Source organism: Aphelocoma coerulescens, chromosome 29 (assembly GCF_041296385.1).
Source record: "Aphelocoma coerulescens isolate FSJ_1873_10779 chromosome 29, UR_Acoe_1.0, whole genome shotgun sequence".
NCBI lineage: Eukaryota > Metazoa > Chordata > Aves > Passeriformes > Corvidae > Aphelocoma > Aphelocoma coerulescens.
Window position 1 is genome coordinate 1,099,190 of NC_091042.1, and position 15,307 is coordinate 1,114,496.

Genomic DNA, 15,307 nt, shown 5'->3' on the forward strand with positions numbered 1-15,307 from the left:
ATTTTTGACCTCACTGAATTGCACAGGTCAGGTGTGAGGATTTAACACCGCTCATGACACCCCAACCTTAACAAACCTGGAGAGTTTTTAACACCTTTTTTCCAGCCCCTGCTGAAAAAAAGAGCAAATTGGAGCTCCGCAGACAGGAGCCCTGTTCCTCCTCCCCTTTCTCTGCAGTGCCCTCACCTCCCAGGCAACCCCCCACGACATGTCCTGCCTCTCCACAGGGAACTGTTGCACCTGAGGGGCCAGCACAGCCCCCCTGCAGCCCTGAGCACCTTCAGCGGGACACTGCGGGCAACACAATGCGAGCAACACAAACCAAGAAAGGAAAGTGTGAGGGACGGAGAGATTTCACAGGAATTTTCCTTGTTTTGGTGCCTAAAACATCATTTGCTTTGCTCTTCCAAATCCTTTGTAATATTCCACTTAATTGCCATTGTCTGCAGCAACAGGCTTTCCTAGAAGAGCTGGGGAAGTTATGACTCCCTTCCACATGAATCCTTTTGCTCTGCTTTAATTAAAACCTGTGCTCCTGTTCCCAGGTGTGACTTTGCATAAGCGATTTGGGAGTCAAAGGCAGGTTCCCTGCCTGGCCCCTGTCCACAGGCTCCCGGCACAGTTGTGCCAGTTCACATGGGCAGGCGTAGGAAAGCAAATCTCCATGGATGTGCCATGTTTGGAACACAGTTTATTTATTTTCGGTATCACTCTGTTTATTTTCAGCGCCCAGAGGTCTCATGGCTAAGGTTCCTGCCGCTGTGAAATCGGGAGTCGTTGGGTTTGGATGGAGCTTGGGGTGAAGTTTTCCCAGCAAAATGCTGCTTTTCCAGCATGCAGGACATTGCCACATCTCCACTCCCGGGGTGAGAGCACCCCCTTGCTACAGCCCAGCTGCCTCCTGGTCAGCAGGAGGGATCTTGGATCAGCCCATCAGGGATCGGCTCTGATCGCGCCCGCGGGCGCCGGTGACTCACTATTGGAATCGGGAACACTCGAAGGAGATGGGATTTGGGAGCGCTGCTGTTTTCTGATTGCAAGGAGACAAAGCCCAACCAAACTAAACCAAACCCAACCAAACCCCTCCTGCTCAGGTTCTTTCAAGTTCCCAGACGGAAAAAAGCAGAGGTTGGAAACACATCAACACAAACAAGCTCTGAGATGCAGCCGAACCCCTTCAGCTCCTCCTTTTGGATTGAGCTCCGGCACTTTTTGCTCACGCAGATGAATTTGGGAATTTTTTTGGCTCAGGGTCTCATCTCTCTGTCTTTCACAATTCCTTCACTTGGTTAAGGTGGGCAGCTCTGGCCAGTGGGCAGAATCCAGTTCACAAAAGTATTTGGGGAATGAGGGGATTTCTTCTCCTGTATCTCATGTCCAGCTCTTCATGGACACAAGAGTAGGATCCCCAACTCTCAAGCCTTTACACAGCCCAGACTCATTGTGGGGGTTGAAACTCCTCCACAAGGGTTCACCCAGGAGCAACATCAAGAAGCAAAAGCTATTTTAGAAAGTTTTTCCAACTGTGTGATCTCAGTGGAGTGAAGGAGGGTGTGGGAAGGAAAGTGGGTGAATTCCCCTCCACGGAACATCTTGGAGAGCCAGCAATGACATGGAAACTGTTGGATAAATATAAGGTGGGGAGCAGAAAAAGTGATAAAAATACCACTTCATAGGGAGCTTTTGAACCCTGAGCCTGACAAGGAGGTCCTACAGAACCACAGTCATTTCAAGCAGCTTTTTAATAGTGTTTTATAAGTCTGTATTAAGGAAAGTACTACTTAATCTATTTTGACGTGATTTTGGAAAAGGCATTTACTTGCTGTCTTTCAAAGTCATGTTAACTATTTCCTCAGTTTCCCCTGGAACAAGGGGAGATGATTTTTGATAAGATCCCAGAAAACACTGCCATGACACAGCTTCCACTCAGCTCATCTCTTCAAGCCCATGATCATTTAGATCCAGAAAAAAAATCAAACTTGAATATTGAAAAAAAATCACAACAGCAGCACTGATCATTAAAACCACCTTCAGACCCAACTTTCCCGAGCCAGCAACAGGACATGCATGGCCAGCCGCAGAGCTGGAAACCCTGGAAAAGCCCCTTTTTTTTGCCTATGCAACGTGTTAAACCTTAAAATTCATCTTGCAAAATCTTTGCTTTGCTCAAGCGAGCGAGTCCTTGGCTTGCCTGAGGGAAAGCGGCTCCCAGGGTCTTGGGAATCATGTTGCATCCTGCCCCTGAGTGCAGACCTCGTCCCATTCAATTCTAATTCCATGACTCAGAGCGGCGGCTTTGGTGGAGGGGGGAGCTCCCTCTTGCCGTTACTTTCCTGCCTGCAAACAATGCATTTTTCAGCGCCTCGCCGTAGCCGAGGTGTGTTTGACAAGGCAAGTTGCTGCAAGGCACGTCAAGTTCTGAAGTCCCGTGCCAAGTTTTCCAAGCAGATAAAAGAGGAGGCTCCCAAGCTCTCCCATTACAGGGGTTTCTGTCTCCATTGCCCTCTGCTCTTTTCCTGCTGCGCAGCCTTTTTTTGTTTTCCTGTCTCCTACTCTTTGTCTTCCCAACTGAACCAGCCATGAGCCGGATCTCTTTCAGATCATCTACTGGAGGGGGCATGAGGGGATTTAGCTCAGGCTCTGCTATCGTAGGAGGTGGTGGTGGTGGGACCAGAAGCAGTTTTAGCTCTGTCTCTGTCTCCAGAGTTGGAGGAGGAAGAGCTGGAGGTGGAGGAGGCTTTGGAGCTGGTGGTGGCTTCGGCAGCAGAAGTCTCTATAACTTAGGTGGAAGCAAAAGAATTTCCTACAGCTCGGTTGGTGGAGGTCTACGGAGCGGAGCCGGGGGTGGATACGGCTTTGGTCTTGGCTATGGTGGTGGAGCAGGCGCTGGCTTTGGCTTAGGAGGAGCTGCTGCCGGTGGTGGCTATGGGCTGGGAAGTGGATTTGGGCTGGGAGGGCCAGGATTCGGTGGCCGAGGTGGCCCCGGGTTCCCTGTTTGCCCACCTGGTGGCATCCACGAAGTGACTGTCAACCAGAGCCTCCTGGCACCCCTCAAGCTGGATATCGATCCGGAAATCCAGAAGGTGCGAACGCAGGAGAGGGAGCAGATCAAGACCCTCAACAACAAATTTGCCTCCTTCATCGACAAGGTGAGAGTTTGGTCTGAACCATCAAGCCAGGCATGCTATCAGTTGCCTCGGGAAAAAAACTTCAGGAAGAAACTTCCTTTGGATTTAGGGACTTGCCTGAACTGATCCCAGCTGACAAACAACATGGGCTTGGCTGAAAACTGAGAACTGTTTCATATTTCCTCTTAGCAAGGATGAGTTTTTCAGTGCCTTTATTTTATTGACAAAGTAATTCTCTCTCTTCCCTGTAAAAACCATCCTGGGGTGGATGGATCTTCTTCTCTACAATGGGATAGAACCAGTTTAAACCAGGAAGGTGGGCTGAGCATCTACTGGGGGGAGAAACATTAAAGTTGCAAGTACAGGTGTTTGGCCTGATTAAAACTCCTGAAAAAGTCTTGCTAAACATCTCCAGAAGCTTCTGATACTTTTGAGAATCCAATGCCCTAAACTGGGACACTCCTAATAATTCCCCTCTGATTGTCCCAACGTCTGTTGACCTTTTCGTTGGCGATCCCACCTTTTCCTGGCAGTTGTGAGGTTTTCTGTGCTGTCCACACATGTCCCTGGTTTTGTTCCTCCCCAGGTGCGCTTTTTGGAGCAACAGAACAAGGTGCTGGAGACCAAGTGGAGCCTCCTCCAAGAGCAGGGTCACACTGTTACCAGGAAGTCCCTGGAGCCCATTTTTGAAGCCTACATCAACAACCTCCGGCGGCAGCTCGACAGCCTGGTGGGAGAGAGGGGCCGCCTGGACTCCGAGCTCCGCAACATGCAGGACATGGTGGAAGACTTCAAGAACAAGTAAGGAATCGCGTTCTGTGGCGTAAATCATTCCAGCCAGGAAAATCCGGGCAGGTGGCTCATTCCTGCTGGTGCACACATGGTGTTTGATCTGGCTTCCTCTTCCCAGCATGAAACACGCTCCCAGAACTACCCCTTGTTATTTTACATTTATCACGAGCAAGGTCAGCGTTCAGCACAGAATTCCCAGGAAACGGCTCCAGCATAACAGAGGTCATGGTCTGATCCCTGGAGTCTCCTGAAATAAAATACCTGGAGACAGAAAAATTAATAAATCGTGAGAATAATAGACAAAAACAGAATGAAACTTAGCCATAAACTTCCAGCTCAAAAATCCCCCATTTCCCATTTTGTGAAGGAAATTCCAGCCCTTCTAGAGGGCCCAGATGACCTGGGAGTGCTCAGCCTGTCAGCTCCCATCACTTGGAAGATGATCAGCCCTTCGCCAAAAATTTCCCTGGGGAGGGAATTAAGCCCCTGCTGAGACACAGGATCTGGTGGAGGGAGGACGGATCATTCTCGGGACACACCAGTCAGCACCTGCTGCCTGGAGGGGATTTTTGGGGGGATTTTTAGGTGAGGCTGTTGACTTTTATTTGGCTGAGCAGAATCTGTCTCTTCTTCAACCAGCCCTGGCTGACTTCAAATTTGAGAATCACCCTGCAGGGCTGGAATATGTAAATATTAGGTAGTTAAGAATGGGAAGAGACAGGTTTTTGAGAGAGGGGCTGACAATGACGCTTAGATCCAACAGGAGGGACTGGCAGAGCCTCTGGTGTAGTTTTGGGTGCATATGAGGTCTTGAAAAGTGTTCTAGGTTTTTAGAAATACTGGTCAGGCCCCAAATGATCAATTCTACAGCCTGGATATCAGAGTTACCTCCTGGGAAAGAGAACACATTTAATTTTCAAGTCTAGAGTTGGTTCCCAGTCCACTGGCTAATTCCCACCTCTTCCCTTGTCCACTCAGAGCTCCGTCTGCAGGGAAAGCTCTGCCAATATCGGTGAGAGGACTGGCACGAACCTGCCTTTGAGAGCCAGGTCTTTGTCTCAAGAGCCTGCATGTTTTGTCTACTTTCTAGCTAAGCCCTGCCCTGATTATCTGATGAGAGGATGTTGCTCAGAGCCATAAAAAGTTCCACAGAAACGCTGTGAGAGCTGTAATGATCCTCTCTTGCATAACCATGGAGTTTTTGTTTTAATTAAATGCTGCAGTGGGTTCTTCAGAGCCATTAGCTTTATTATAATATCAAATATCAAATGACTGCTTTATTATACATTTGTAGGCATTGCAGAGCAGCTTTGTTGAAAGCCTTTTGCATAACTTTGCTTGGAGCGAAGGTCACGGGGAATGGCTGCTCCTGCTGCCTGCCAAAACGGGCTCTGAATCTGCACATTTGTGTATGAGCTTGACTTTATGGGCAGTGATTAAAATATATTAATTTAACTGGGACTACTCACACCACGGAGTCCCACAGTTCAAAGACAGCAATATTTGCTCTGTGTCTGCTCTGGATAAACATGTGGGAGTAGGGAATATATCCATGAGCCACAACTGATGATTTGGGAACGGGGTGCTCCCACCTCTTCATTCCATCCAAACCCCCTCACTCTTTTATCCCGGCAGATATGAAGATGAGATCAACCGGCGCACAGGTGCTGAGAACGAGTTCGTGGTTCTCAAGAAGGTGAGTGGGTTGGGAATTATGGGCCAGGAACTGGAACTAACTCACCTTGCAGAGTTCAAGCAAAGCCGGTGGGAGTTGGGGTCCTGCACCCTCATGGCTGGGTCAAGCTGTGAGATCAGCACATCCTGGGCTGGGTCCTCCTGAGGCCAGGAAGGGGTACAACCTTCTCTGTGCTGATAGAGCTGCCCTGTTTTCTGGTCCCCTGTAGCTCAGCTCAACTCAGTCTCTGGTCACATCCTTGTGAGTCAGAGCTTTGCCTTCTGCCCAAGAACCTGGTTCTGGCTCACAGTCGATGTCCAACATTACATTAAAAAAATACCTTGGTCAGAGGGACATAAAAATGAGCCTAAGGAGCTGCTGGCACTGGCACAGGTTGCCCAGGGAAGCTGTGGCTGCCCCGTCCTTGGAAGAGTCCAAGGCAATCTGGTCTATGGAAGGTGTCTCTGCCCATGGCAGAGGCGGGAATTGGATGAGCTCTCAGGTCCCTTCCAGCCCAAATCATTCCATGATTCCCCGATTCTATGCATAATAGACCTGAAAGCAGACATGGTCCCATTGGTGTCCTGAAGCCCCTTTGGGTTCTGGTTTCATCAGAAACCATTGGTATCTTCTCTTTAGGACGTGGATGGTGCTTACATGAACAAGGTTGAGCTCCAGGGCAAGGCCGATGCGCTGGCAGAGGAAATCAACTTCCTGAGAGCTCTGTACGAGGCGGTGAGTGGTTCCTGGAGAGCATCCCCCTGCTCCTGCCCCGTGGATCCCACACCCAGGGCTCTATGGGAGCACAGGAAAAGGTGGTCCCAGCATTTTGGAAATGATAATGCAGAAATAAGTTAGAAAAGGGCAAATGGAGGGGAAATGCAAGAAGACAGCTTGGCAGGGAGCACTCCCAAACCACCTCGTCTCTGTGGTTTTCACCATGGACACCACACCATTAACTTCATTTTTTGCATCTTTTGCAGGAGCTGTCCCAGATGCAGCAGCAAGTGTCCGACACCTCTGTGGTCCTGTCCATGGACAACAACCGGAACCTGGACCTCAACAGCATCATTGCCGAGGTGAAGGCGCAGTACGAGGACATCGCCAACCGGAGCCGCGCCGAGGCTGAGGCTTGGTACCAGAACAAGGTGGGTAGCCAGGGTGACACTAATTTCTGCGGTCAGAAATGATCAGAAATTATTTCCCATCAGCTGAGGGGAGACAGGGACGAGATATTCAAATGTTTTGACCTTGGACTTGCAGAGTCACTGGTAGAACTGGCCTTAAACACTTGCCCTTCCAGGTTCTTGTCGGTGACAATGCTCTGGTCCCATGTGCCATCAGGCACTGCCTTCCTGGCACATATTGAGAGCTAAGGGCAAGTGCCATAATTGCATGAGCAGATTTCAGAGGAATCTTGTCCCCCACCCAACATCCAGACCTGCACTTTGTTCCCTGAAGTTCCCTCACCCTTCCCTGAGCTCCCGGTGCTCACCAGTGCTCTCCTCCTTTCCGTGTACCAGTACGAGGAGCTCCAGGTCTCCGCCGGGAGACACGGGGATGACCTGAGGAACACCAAGATTGAGATTTCAGAGATCAACCGGATGGTCCAGAGGCTGCGGAATGAGATCGACAGCGTGAAGAAGCAGGTAAGAAGAGGATGGTCCTGCTGAACAGGAGGAGGTGGGTGGGAGGCGATGGTGGTCAGGCACAGCAGGAAGAGCCAGGTCCCATCAGGAACCCTCAGTGCCATCCTGGGAGCCACCAGCCAGTGTCCACAACCCCCCAGCAATGCTTGGGAGAGTGGTTTGGGGGGTCCAAATGAAACAACTGCCTGTTCTCCCCACTCCCAGTGCGCCAACCTCCAAGCAGCCATTGCTGAGGCCGAGGAGCGCGGGGAGATGGCCCTCAAGGATGCCAAGGCCAAGCTGACCGAGCTGGAGGATGCCCTGCAGAAAGCCAAGGCTGACCTGGCCCGGCAGCTCCGAGAATACCAGGAGCTCATGAACGTCAAGCTGGCCCTGGACATCGAGATCGCGACCTACAGGAAGCTGCTGGAGGGCGAGGAGAGCAGGTGAGGACAGGTGGACCTGCTGTGTGCTGGCCAGGGACCATCTCCTTGGGGTCAAACAGCTCTTCCCAAGCGGCTGGAGCACCAGGGCGGACAGAGGGATGGTTGAAATTGTGAACTTTGTAGGCAAAGTTCTGTTTCTCCAGCTCTCGGCACCTGATACTGATAAAAATGAGCATTGTCACCTCTCACCTGTAACACAGACACACCCCACCAGAGCAGAGGCCCTGCTGAAGGCCATGCCAGCCTAATTAGATGGTGCCATGGACAAGGTTGTGGCATCATTGCTCACTTCCCCCTTTCCCAACAGGCTCGCTGGGGAAGGAGTCGGAGCTGTCAGTGTCTGTGAGTATCACCCCCACTTCCACCTCTTTGTATCTCCTCCCCTTCCACCTCTTCCCACCCACCCCTCACCAAGGGGGTGACACTGCAGGTCTCCCCACCTCGGGGCTCCAGCTGTCCCCTCACGTGGGTGTTTCTGGTTCATTCCCAGCTGTGGTCAGCAGCTCCAGCGGGATGGGCTACGGCGGCGGGAGCAGCCTGGGCTTGGGCGGGGGGCTCGGCCTGGGTGGCGGCAGCGGCGGCGGCGGCTACACCATGAGCAGCGGCGGTTTCGGAGGCGGTAGCGGAGGCTTCGGAGGCGGCAGTGGAGGCTTCTCTGGGGGGCTCAGCTACGGCGGAGGCAGCTCCTTCAGCTCTGGGAGCAGCCGGGGCATCAGCTCCAGCACGGGAGGCAGCGTCAGGATCGTTTCCAAGACCACCACCAGCAAAAAGACCATCAGATAAGGCTGGCAAGAGCATGACCGTCGGCAATTGCAGCCTCCTGCCCTGCAGATCATGGTGTAAATAGCTGCGCTAGAGCCTCTCCTTCCTCTGTCCTTCACCTCTGGGGCAGCGGGGGGGACCAGGACCCCTCTGTGAGAATCTGGAGCACCTTTGGCTGAAGTACAGGTTGTAACTGGCTGGGCATGGACCCCGCGGTGCCCCTCGGTCTCTCCTCAAAGTCAGGCGTTTAAAGCGAAATGGAAGCACTGTGTGGAACGGGGACAACCATTTCGTTCATCCCATTCCAAGGGTGAATCACAGCCTTGTGGAACCACAGTCCCGGGTCCTCAGCACTGAAAACACCTCCAAGAGGCTCTAAAAGCCTCTGTCCACAATGTGTTACAACCTCCAAAGGTTTTGTCTGCAATTCAAGATTTCTTCCAGCCCCTTCTGTTTTCTCCGGCACTTGTGGGAAAGGTTTTGCTTTGTGTGTATAAGATTTCTAACTCCTCGTCCTCGTGGCTGCAGCCTCCTCACTTTCAGGCCTAACCTACTGTAAGGTCCAATAAAAGAGCATTTGTCATTTTTAAACTCTGCTGGGTTTTGCCTTTTCTTCCCTCCTCCTGCTGCAGGTGTTGGTCTGTGCCATGTCCCTGCTGCACTGGGGGCGCCCTGAAGGCAGTTCCTGAGACAGGATTGGCTCCTTGAGGAAAAAAACCTCAGTTTTAGGACTTGGGCTCTAGGACAAGTCGGGGAAAGTGGAAAGGAGGGTGGGATGAGCAACCTGGTTTATGGAAGATGGCCCTGCCCATGGCACGTGGGTGGAACTGGATGGGCTTTAAGGTTCCTTCCAACCCAAACCATTCCATGATTCTATGGATGTAGAACTGAGGCACAGGAAGGAAAAAACTGCCTCAGAACTGAGCCAAAATCTGGATGAATCCCACTGTGGTGGTTACCTCCATAGTTGCCCTTTCTGCCTGTGACTGCAGGAGGAAGGAAGTGCAGAGAAGTGGGAAAAAAGAAGGCGATTCCCAAAGATTTGTTTGGGATTCATGAGCTGGCTCATGCAGGGCATGGCTCTGCCATTAGTTTGTACAAGCAGGAGTAACTTGTACATCAGTGGAGCCCACCTCTGACATCAGCACCACGGCGAGGACACAGCGAGATTGGCATCGCAGCAGGAGGGGGACAGAGCAGGTGGGCATTGCCCTGATTGGGAAGAGCAGCTGGAGGGGCAGGCACAGGACAAGGCACGCAAAATCTGCACACACAGCGTTTGCACACCGAGCTTTCCCTGGGACAAGCAAATATCCCCTGAAACATCCTGGCTGCTCCTCCGCAAGGGCAGCTTCAGGGCCTCAGGTTCATTTGGAGTCCTCCAAGGTGCCCACAGTACTCGGTCTCCTAGTTCCCACCCAGCCCCCGGGAGGTTTCCATGACCTGCCTGGGTGGGGGGTTTCAGCCCAGATCCCCCACCAATCCCAGGCTCCCTCCCATGGCTCCACAGGCACGTCCTGATCCCGCTCCCTGGCAGGGCCAGGTGGGGATCCCGGCAGGAATGGGGCAGCACCAGGCAAGGTGGGAATCCAGCCCCAATGGCAGGACAAGAACCATGGGCAAAGCAAGAGCCAGGGCAGGAGGGAGCAGATGAGGAAGGACCCACAGCCCTTTGGGAATGCTGGTCCCAAAAGGAGATGGTCGGTGCCCATCGACCTATCCCTCAACCCCTGCAAATTCCAGCTGGGGCTGCAGAGGAGAGGAGGCATCAGCCAGGTCTGCCAGAAAAAGCTCCTCGTGCAACTTTCTGCCCCAGAGCGGCTTTCCAGGGAAACACCTCCGAGCTCCCACACCAACGGGACCCCCTCGTCCATCACCTGGCCCAGGTGTGAGAGCCCTGGCCAAGCCAGCCAAGCATCTCCAGCAGGTGGGGACCCAGAGCAGGGAAAGGGATGGTCCCGCCCAATGGTCCTGTGGTGGGATGAACGTCCCGAGGCTCCACTCCAGCACCTGGGAAGGGCCTGGAATGATGTCTTGGGAGAGCTGGGGCAACCCATTTGCACAAGGCGAGGTTTTATGGAGGGGGAATGGTTGGGCTCCATTAATCGAAGAGTTTTCTCCACTTTTCAAGCATCTGGCCTTGTTTCTTAGACTGGTTTGAGGGAATGGGGACAAGCTCCCAGAGCCAAGGTGGTGGCGGGAGGCAGAGCAGCCCAATTTGTTGGGTTTTATTATTGAAAATGTCAAATCTGATGGGTTTTGGTTTTTAACCCCAGTGTGCACAACATGTTGGACCATGGGCCACATCAACACATGGCTCCACCACCAACGAATTCTCCATGAAATATCTTTGCCAAATCCTTACCCAGGACAGCTCCTGAGCCTCCATGAACCAGTGCTGAGTCCGTCTCCTGCCCTCTGAGGCTGAGGATGCAGCCAAAAAAGCCCTGAGCAGCCCTCTGTGTCCTCTGCTGCCAGTGAAGTGTTCTAAGAGCCCATCCCGGCACCTCTTTGGGAATTTGCAGAGCAGCTGCAAAAAAGCTGTATGCAAGTTCACTCCTCCTGATCTGCAGAGAAAAATTTGACACACTCAAGTCAAACACGACACGTGATTTTAGCTGGCACTGAAACACTGGGTGAAACATTTCTTGAAACCAAACATTTAATTTCAACGTTTTCTATGGGAATGATCCTGTCCTGAAACACTGAACTTAAAACAACTCCCCTTAAATGAATTCTAAAATGAAACTTTGCAGCTTTTTTGACTCAAAAGCAGAATTTCCATCAAGGAAAATTATTTTAATTTGCAAATTGTTTATTTGCACAGGCTGCAAATGAAATGAGACATGAAATGGCTGCAGGGAAGGCAACACAGGATGCAGCAAATCCAAAGTGGAACAATACTTCCAGCTGCCATCTGCTCAGCTGGAGCAACATCCTGCTGCCCAAAGCAGTTGGAGGTCAGAAATGGAACCAATCCCAAGGACCAGCAGAGTGGTAAATAAACATGACACCCCCTGGAATTGCTGCCCTGTGATTGGATCCACTTGTCAGGACACACGGATAATCCTTGTTTATCTTCCCAGCTCCTTGTCCCACCCAGGTTTGTTTTAACAGGGAAAAATTAAACTCCATGCCAGCACTCTGGATCTTCAGAAGGAAAATCAAGCCAGGAGCAGGATGGAGCTGAGGGATGTGGAATGTGCACAGAGCTTGCCAAAACTGTGGGACTCCCCAGCGACACCATTCCAGGGCTCTGCGTTCTTTATTGGGAGGAAAGACGTGCCCCAGGGCCAGGAGAAAGGACGGCGTGGGACAAATACCCTGCGGCCGCCTTCAGCCCAGCCTGGGGCAGGGGATTCCCCAAAGGCATTTCAAGGAGATGTGGAGGATCCAGGTTCCTTCAGGTGCCACCAGCCAGGCACCAGAACAGGATAAAGGAGGTACCAGACCCCTCTGAAAGCCTGAGGGAGAACGAGCCCTCCCAGGTGTGCGCAAGGCAGCAACGATGGAGGTGAAATTCCCAAAGCCTGGGCTGCAGCGGAGTCTCTGTGCTGGCACAGAAAACAATTATCTGGCGAAAGCAGGTCACACCTACACTTCAAAGTCACCCAGGAGCTGGAGCTGCCTGGCCTCCAGATACTGCTGGGAACAGGCTCAAAGGACCCAGCACAGGGCAACACCTATGGGAAAACTTCTGAGGAGCTCATCCTAATTCATCCCTTCGGGAAATGGGATTCATGGACACTCACCTCCCACCCAGAGGGGCCCGGCCCCACAGCACAGGGATTCTGTGAGTTCAGTGGTCTCCTGTGGAAAAACCTCAGTCCTGCTGGTCTTCATTAACGTGGGATAAAATAGTAAATTACAGCCAAAATGAGTCGGGTTTGAGTTTAGCTTGGAAGCCCAAGTTTAACCCAAAGGCTTTAATTTAAGCAATTAACTTAAATTACAGCCTTGACTTTGCTGATAATTAAACTGAGATTAGGTAGCACAGGTGAACCAACGCAAGGTACTTTGACACACTCTTGTTTTACAAATATGGTTATTTCTGCAAACAAAACACAGAGGAACATCCAAATATTTCAGCCTGAGAAGCTGCATCAGATGAAGGATTCCGAGGTGGATTCTGGACAGGAGCAGTGGAGCAGAGGGACGGAGAGGAGGTGATGAAAAGTTGCTGGAGACATCCCTGTTCACTCAACCACAGGAAAATGGCTCAGATTTCTCACTAAAGGGACCGGAGTTGCATTGATTGCCCTGACAGAGGCAGAACTCTCTGATCTCAGAGGAGAGTTTTTACCTTGACAGCAGCATGGTGCCAGACACAAATTCAGCCAAGACTTTACTCCCAGGTTTACAGCGTTGGTAAAGTGTTCTCCTGCCTCTTGCTCTGGGCCTGCAGCGACTGCTCATCCTGGTGGGAAGAAACAAGGAGAGGGAGGGAAGGGAAAGGCTCCAGAGCCTGCCCAGCCTCTCTCACACTGGGGGGGCTCTGGCCCAGAGGGTCCTGCCCAGACACAGCTCCTGAGGTGGGATCAGGAGGAAAAGCTCCCGAGCAGTGGGTGAGCTCCAGCACCATCCTCTGCATCAGGAGGTCCCTGCACCAGAGCAGCAAATCTGTTCTGTGCCTGGAGCTGCAGGAGCATGGGAGACACTCCCCCGGGAGCTACCTGGAAACTCTGTGTTTCATCAACAGAGCAGGGTGGGGACCCCCCTTTCCATCAGCCCATACCCCAAACCTGTAGCTACAGCTCCTTGTGCTCCCAGTTCTGCCTTTTGTAATTACCTCTGACATTCCTTCCGGATGAGTGACAACCACATCACCTCCACCCTGGCAGAACGTGGAATGGAAAGAAATTAATTCCTTCTCAGTTGCTTGGAGGAGCTGCTTTATTATTACTGTTATTAACCGTGGGCTCCAACGCACTCAGTGGATTCCTTAGCCAAAAAAAGACAAGTTTCAGATGTGAAGGAGCCTGAGGGGGAAAAGGAAAGCACTGACACATCCCACTGGGAGAACTGGGGGGGGCTCTGCCCTGCACAGCCGGACTCCCCACGTTGTGCATCTCTCTCGGGAGGGAGGATCTGCCCTTTGGTGCTGATCTCCACTGGAAAAAAATGGAATAAAACTTCTTTCAGGTACTCAGAGTTAGGGGAGATGGAGAGAACTGAGAGAGCAATCCCCAAAGGAACCATGGGCTGGCAACTTCCAGCTGCTTTGGGGTATCTTATAGTCATGGAGTGGTTTGGGTGGGAAGGGACCTCAAAGCCCATCCTATCCCATCCCTGCCATGGGCACCTTCCACTGTTGCTCCAACCTGGCCTTGGACACTTCCAGGGATGGGGCAGCCACAGCTTCTCTGGGCACCCTGTGCCAGGGCCTTGCCACACTCACAGGGAGGAATTTCTTCCCAGTATCCAACCTCATTTTCCCCTCTTTCAGTTGGAAATCTTTCTGCCTGGCAGTGGAATCCAGCACACCTTTTGTATGTGGGAATGAATGTCATGACTTCAAGTCCGTCTGTTGGTGGGCAAAGCCCCCAGACTGATCAACAATCCTTTGAAAAATGCCCTTTGGACACAGACTTTGCTCACAATCTGTTTGCTTCCAGCTCCCAGGGGTGCAGAGTCAGACCCAGCGACACAGCCCCACTGGGCAAAACCTGCAGCATTCAGCCCTTCCTTGCAATAAAAGCTCAGTCTGACAATAAACACAAAACCAACCTGGCAATCCCCATCTAAGAATAACATTTCATTAAAAACCTCCATGGTAAAAATCATCCCTCAGACAACTGGGAAACAACGGGGACACAAAGGATTTCTGGGGGTTTCCTGCACCTGCGTGTGTCGCCAGGCAGGGGCAGATGGAAGCACAACTGCCCCCACCATGGTGATTCCTCATTATTCCATCGATTCCTCATTATTCCATCGATTCCTCGTTATTCCATCGATTCCTCGTTATTCCATCGATTCCTCATTATTCCATCGATTCCTCGTTATTCCATTCTTCCTGTGCTGCAGCAGCAGCTGCTCTGGCCTGCAGCCAGCACGAGGGGAAGCTGCTCAATTTCAACCTCTTCTGTAAATAAATTAAACACAATTCCTCTTTTCCCAAACAACACAAAACATCACAAGCTCTTTTTGTCCCTCAGAATGATTTTTTTTTCACATTTTCATCTTTGATTTTTACTGAAGCCACCTGTTAAATGCAAAGGGCTGTGCTGGTACCTGTGGTGGGAAAGGAAAGATCAAGGATGTCCTACAGTGTCCTGTGGATCTGGGCAGAGGGAACCCTGTGGAGCAGTTTCCAGTGGATTCAAGCAGGCAGGATCACACTTCCAGATGTGCTGAAGGAGCTGATTAAATCCTTGGGAAATGACATTGTGTTTATTAAGTGTGCGTTGGGAACAGCCCCGGAGCGCTCCATTTCCACAGAGCCAGTGGAGTCAAAGCAGTTCCCATTCCCACAATCTTTCCTCTTATGTATTTATTTCTGAGTTGTTTGTTTGTTTGTTTGTTTGTTTTCATTCTGCTAAAATAAAGTCCAAACCCTCAAACCCAAGGTAGCAGTACATGTTTGTGACAGCTCAGTGGCAGCTGTCAAAATCCACACAGGAACAAAAGGATCTTGTCCAAATATTCCATTTTTATTTGTGTAATTATATTTCTAAAAACGATGGAGTAAGCCTGGAGAAGCAGGATTTCCAGCAGGATTTCCAGAGGAAGCTGAGGTTTGTAGGGATGGCAGCAAAACTGGATCTGCTGATTCCTGTGGTGGCTCAGAGGGGACCATGGAATCTCAGGATGGTTTCGGTGGGAAGGGACCTTAAAGATCATCTTGTCCCGTGGGCAGGGACACCTTCCACAGACCCG

At 51.4% G+C, this 15,307-nt stretch overlaps 1 protein-coding gene across 1 annotated transcript; it reads left to right on the forward strand.

The window, feature by feature from the left end:
• Positions 1-2,579: 2,579 nt before the first annotated feature.
• On the forward strand, positions 2,580-8,452 carry LOC138099912 (keratin, type II cytoskeletal 5-like). The gene is made up of 9 exons (XM_068997509.1): positions 2,580-3,149; positions 3,715-3,929; positions 5,556-5,616; positions 6,235-6,330; positions 6,579-6,743; positions 7,119-7,244; positions 7,449-7,669; positions 7,977-8,011; positions 8,160-8,452. Exons 1-9 carry the CDS (start codon positions 2,580-2,582, stop codon positions 8,450-8,452), a joined length of 1,782 nt encoding a protein of 593 aa, XP_068853610.1.
• The last annotated feature ends 6,855 nt before the right edge of the window (positions 8,453-15,307 follow it).

What these genes read in the sequence shown, in the direction of transcription:
- LOC138099912 (XM_068997509.1), top strand. Translation starts at nt 2,580, where the DNA reads ATGAGCCGGATCTCTTTCAGATCATCTACTGGAGGGGGCATGAGGGGA. An exon ending in AGTTCGTGGTTCTCAAGAAG is followed by an intron (nt 5,617 to 6,234) that starts GTGAGTGGGTTG and finishes TCTTCTCTTTAG; the next exon opens with GACGTGGATGGTGCTTACAT. An exon ending in TCGACAGCGTGAAGAAGCAG is followed by an intron (nt 7,245 to 7,448) that starts GTAAGAAGAGGA and finishes CCCCACTCCCAG; the next exon opens with TGCGCCAACCTCCAAGCAGC.